Genomic DNA, 3986 nt, shown 5'->3' on the forward strand with positions numbered 1-3986 from the left:
CTTATAATTATGCGCATTAATGTTGTGGTAAAGCGTTCAAACACTAAAGTCAGCAGCTCTTTAGAATACGAATCTGAAAACATCAAGTTACAAACTGCAGACAAATCCAATTAATTATGAGCAGTGGGATTCTCAGGGGAGCTCTCTGTCCTCTCTCTTTTTTTCTCTCTCGCTCTCTCTCTGACATCACTGGGAACTTGTGTGTATAAAGTAACCACAAGAATGCAGCGTGTCAGGCAAGGGAACGCGAGTACAGACAGAGGGCCCTTTCTTTCACAGGGTATGCAGGGCAGGGAGAAGGGACGCTGCACTGAGAGAGTGACACACACGGGCAGAGAGAGAGAGGTAAAGAGATACAGGCACAAAGAGCACAGTTCAATACTTACCAAGTATGGGGCAACATTGAGAGCTTAGAGAATATCAACAAAAAGCAGGATTTACAAGGAAGAGGAGAGGGAAAAAACAGCTTTACTGGCCCGGACTTCTAAAAGCTTTTGCCGGTAAGGTGTACATTTCAAAAGACTGTTGAGAAATGATGAATGGGAAGCTGTTGATCTTGAATGCTGTTGATCTTATTTGGTTGAGTATATGTGGCTAAGGAGTCAATGTATATACTTATAATACTATGCGTGAACTGGAAGTCTGTTATTTTGGAAAGTCCCCTCCGTCGGTTAAACAGGTATTGTGATGTACCAGGTGATATGTTGCTGTTCAGTCACTACTCAGTGCCATTCTATAGCATATCTCTCTCAGGAAATGTACATCTTAAATATAGCATTGGGCCTTTGCACAATGCTTTGCACATTGTCCATGACTAGTGACATTATGGTTTCGATGGTTGAAACCTAAGGTCTGAGATTTCTATCATTTGATTTGAAACTTTGCCTCGTTATGCTCTCTCCTCTACTTATACTATTTCACTCTCCCTGACTCAAAGGTTACCTTTCAGCTTGAACTGTAATGCATTGAGAGAATGTCCTCTCTTATACTGTGTGGAGATATGGGCATGTTCCCAACTGTTCCCATCAAAAATATGCCATCTTGTGTTTCTTACCACGACACTGATTTACAGTAAAGATATGAATTTGGTACACTAACACATGACTTTTGCTGTTTCTAAACTGTTGACTATCCCTGCAAAAGACTGTGGACTGACTCTTATTATTAAGATAATTAGAATTGAACATTCGCCAGTTCTTCTTCATAAGGGTTTTTCAACAAATGATTACCGTGGGCCATTCATGAAATATTCCTGTTTTGCCTTGTGTTGCCTGCTGTCATTCAGGCTTTTAGGTTGGGCAGAACAGAGTTCCAAGTTCCATAAATAGCTGCAGCTCACTAATGCAGTCATAAGAGTTTTTCCCCCATCCTGGCTTTGTGAGCCACTGAAAGTATCTTCCTGTTCACAGCTGATCATAGGCCAAGACAATGTTATGTCATTTTGTTACGTTGTTGTTATATTACATTAATTCCACGGCCTGACCAGAGTGCAAAGGCCATCTGAAGGCATGACACACTATGGAGTGGGGATGTTGTGATAGAGAATTAGATCTTGATATATTTTTCAATGCATTGAGCTTTCATTGATTCTCTTCGTTCTCAATTTCGGCTTGAGAACTACCTCAGCATCTGTAAATGTATGTGGTGTGCACTGCAACAGACCTCTGACCATTTTCTACTCTGGCGAGGAAGACTATTCTTGCACCTTGCTGGACAATGCTAATGAGTGATATCCCACTGGGATAAGATGTAAACTCCACATCTATTTTACGTTGAACCAGCATTCCATTGAAATGCCGTGGCATTGATTCAACCAGTGCGTGCCCAATGGGATTGTTACTCATTCCTTCCAGTCATCATACCTTGTATGTCTCAACTTTAGACTCAGCATCACCATAAAACAAAATGTGTTTAGCTGAAATGGGACCTTAATGTTGACAAACTGCAAGTAGGTGCAGCCTTCTTAACTCAATGCAACAAAGTAGCAGCAGCGCACAGTTTCCTGTTTTGTTATGCTAGGAAGGAAGTGAAGCTGACTATGGGTAAGCCAATTTCACACATGGGCTGTGAGACAAACACAAACTTTTTTTCTGTTCACTTGGAGTCAGAAACATTTGGCTTAGAAAATGGAGCAGGAAATATAACATATCTTTTTTTTCCCCTCACAGGGCCATAATCCTAGTCGACATAAACCTATAAACTACCCTTTGACCTCCTGGATACCCATAACGGTTACCATTGATCCAAGTTACAGTGGAGTGCTACACTCAGTCAATGTTAAAGTCAAAACCATCAAAGCTAGGCCGCCATTAGCCGGCACATTTAAATGTATTTCCCTCCATGGTGCATTCAGGCAGCCAGAGCCATGACATTTTCCTCCAACTTCAATGAGAGTAAAGCTGAATAAGATACTTGAGCAGGGGAGGGAAGAGAGCGAAAAGGCACCAGTGGGACTGGGGTTCACTCTGCTCACCTTCTTCTCTCTAATTCTCTCCACAGAAAATGTCCTCATTCCATCACTTCTCCCAGAGGAGAATGGATTAAAATAGAGAGGAGACTCCAGAGGACGTGAGGTGGGATCCCAAATCCCAAAAGAGGAAACAAACAAACAACACAAACAGGCAGACTTCATAGACCTTCCCATCAAGGCAAGGAGAGATCGGAATCATTACAGCAACTGAAGGATTACAAAGGAAAAAACCCCCCTCTCTCATAAACAATTGATCTTTGGACTTCAAACTTTCATAAAAAAATGCGTTGGTCTTCAAACCCCCAGATAAGGCGGTTAAGGAAGGAGGGGAGGATAAAGAGATTCTCCCTGCATCAAGGATTTTTCTAGTCTGCCCCATCCTCCCTTTCCTTCATCAGATATTCATTGTGACTGGGATGTCCTACTATATCAGCGAAATCTTCAATGTCATGAGTTCACCAGGAAACTGAAACCAGCACTAGATCACCACAAGAACAATCCCCTGATAACAGCAACACCCTTGCTGACTACTTCAATCAGAACGTGTTCACTATTGCAATTGGTTTCTTCTTCAAAGATTACCCTCAAGAGGAATTGTTAAGACACTGTCAGTGAACAATGAAGGAAGACATCTTGGATTTTTTCAGTGACTTGTGGAAGGTGGCCACCACTAAGCATGACCAGGGGATCTATAACACAGTCTGCCTGGTGGTTCTGCTAGCCCTGCCTATGGTGGTGCTCATCACTTCTCTGGTGGTGTGCTGCCACTGCTGCTGCTGTCGCCACGCCAACTGCGCTGGTTGCTGTGCAGTCAGCCCCAGCTCAGCCACAGCAAAATCAGACAAAAATAAGAAGAGTCCGAAAGATGAGGACTTGTGGATCTCGGTCAAAACAGGACCTATGACACCAGACAGGGTTGCCCTGACGATGGTGTAAGGTTCAGATAAGGTTTTATCCTTTTGTATTCATGTGAAGCTCTTTTTTACTGCAAGGTACAGGTACATGATGCCGAGCACTGGTGTTCAATATGCTCGACAGAAACGGTTGAAAGACAGTAAAAGAGCCAACGATACATGATTGATTGTGTGTGTGTGTGTGTGTGTGTGTGTGTGTGTGTGTGTGTGTGTGTGTGTGTGTGTGTGTGTGTGTGTGTGTTCTTCTATCCATGTTGGGACCTAAAATCCCCAAAAGTCCCCACAACGATAGTAAAACAAGTCAAATTCCCATGTCCTCATTAGGACAAAGACTATTGGGTTTAGGTTTAGGGTTAGAATTAGGGTTAGGGTAAGGGTTTAGGTTTAGGAGTAAGGTTTAGGGTTAGAATTAGGGTTAGGGTAAGGGTTTAGGTTTAGGAGTAAGGTTTAGGGAAAATAGGATTTTGAATGGAAATCAAATTTTAGGTCCCCATAAGGATAGAAGAACAAAACGTGTGTGTGTGTGCGTGTGTGCGCGTGTGCTTGCATACGTGGGTGTGTGCGTGTGCATGAGCAAATGTGTGTATGTGCAAGGAAGAGTG

At 42.8% G+C, this 3986-nt stretch overlaps 1 protein-coding gene across 1 annotated transcript; it reads left to right on the plus strand.

Moving 5' to 3' along the window:
• Window positions 1-234: 234 nt before the first annotated feature.
• LOC139376076 (uncharacterized protein KIAA0040 homolog) lies at window positions 235-3720 on the plus strand. The gene is made up of 2 exons (XM_071118235.1): window positions 235-500; window positions 2500-3720. Exon 2 carries the CDS (start codon window positions 3089-3091, stop codon window positions 3404-3406), a length of 318 nt encoding a protein of 105 aa, XP_070974336.1. The 5' UTR covers window positions 235-500; window positions 2500-3088; the 3' UTR covers window positions 3407-3720.
• Window positions 3721-3986: the final 266 nt, after the last annotated feature.

Source organism: Oncorhynchus clarkii, chromosome 20 (genome assembly GCF_045791955.1).
Source record: "Oncorhynchus clarkii lewisi isolate Uvic-CL-2024 chromosome 20, UVic_Ocla_1.0, whole genome shotgun sequence".
Classification (NCBI taxonomy): Eukaryota; Metazoa; Chordata; class Actinopteri; order Salmoniformes; family Salmonidae; genus Oncorhynchus; species Oncorhynchus clarkii.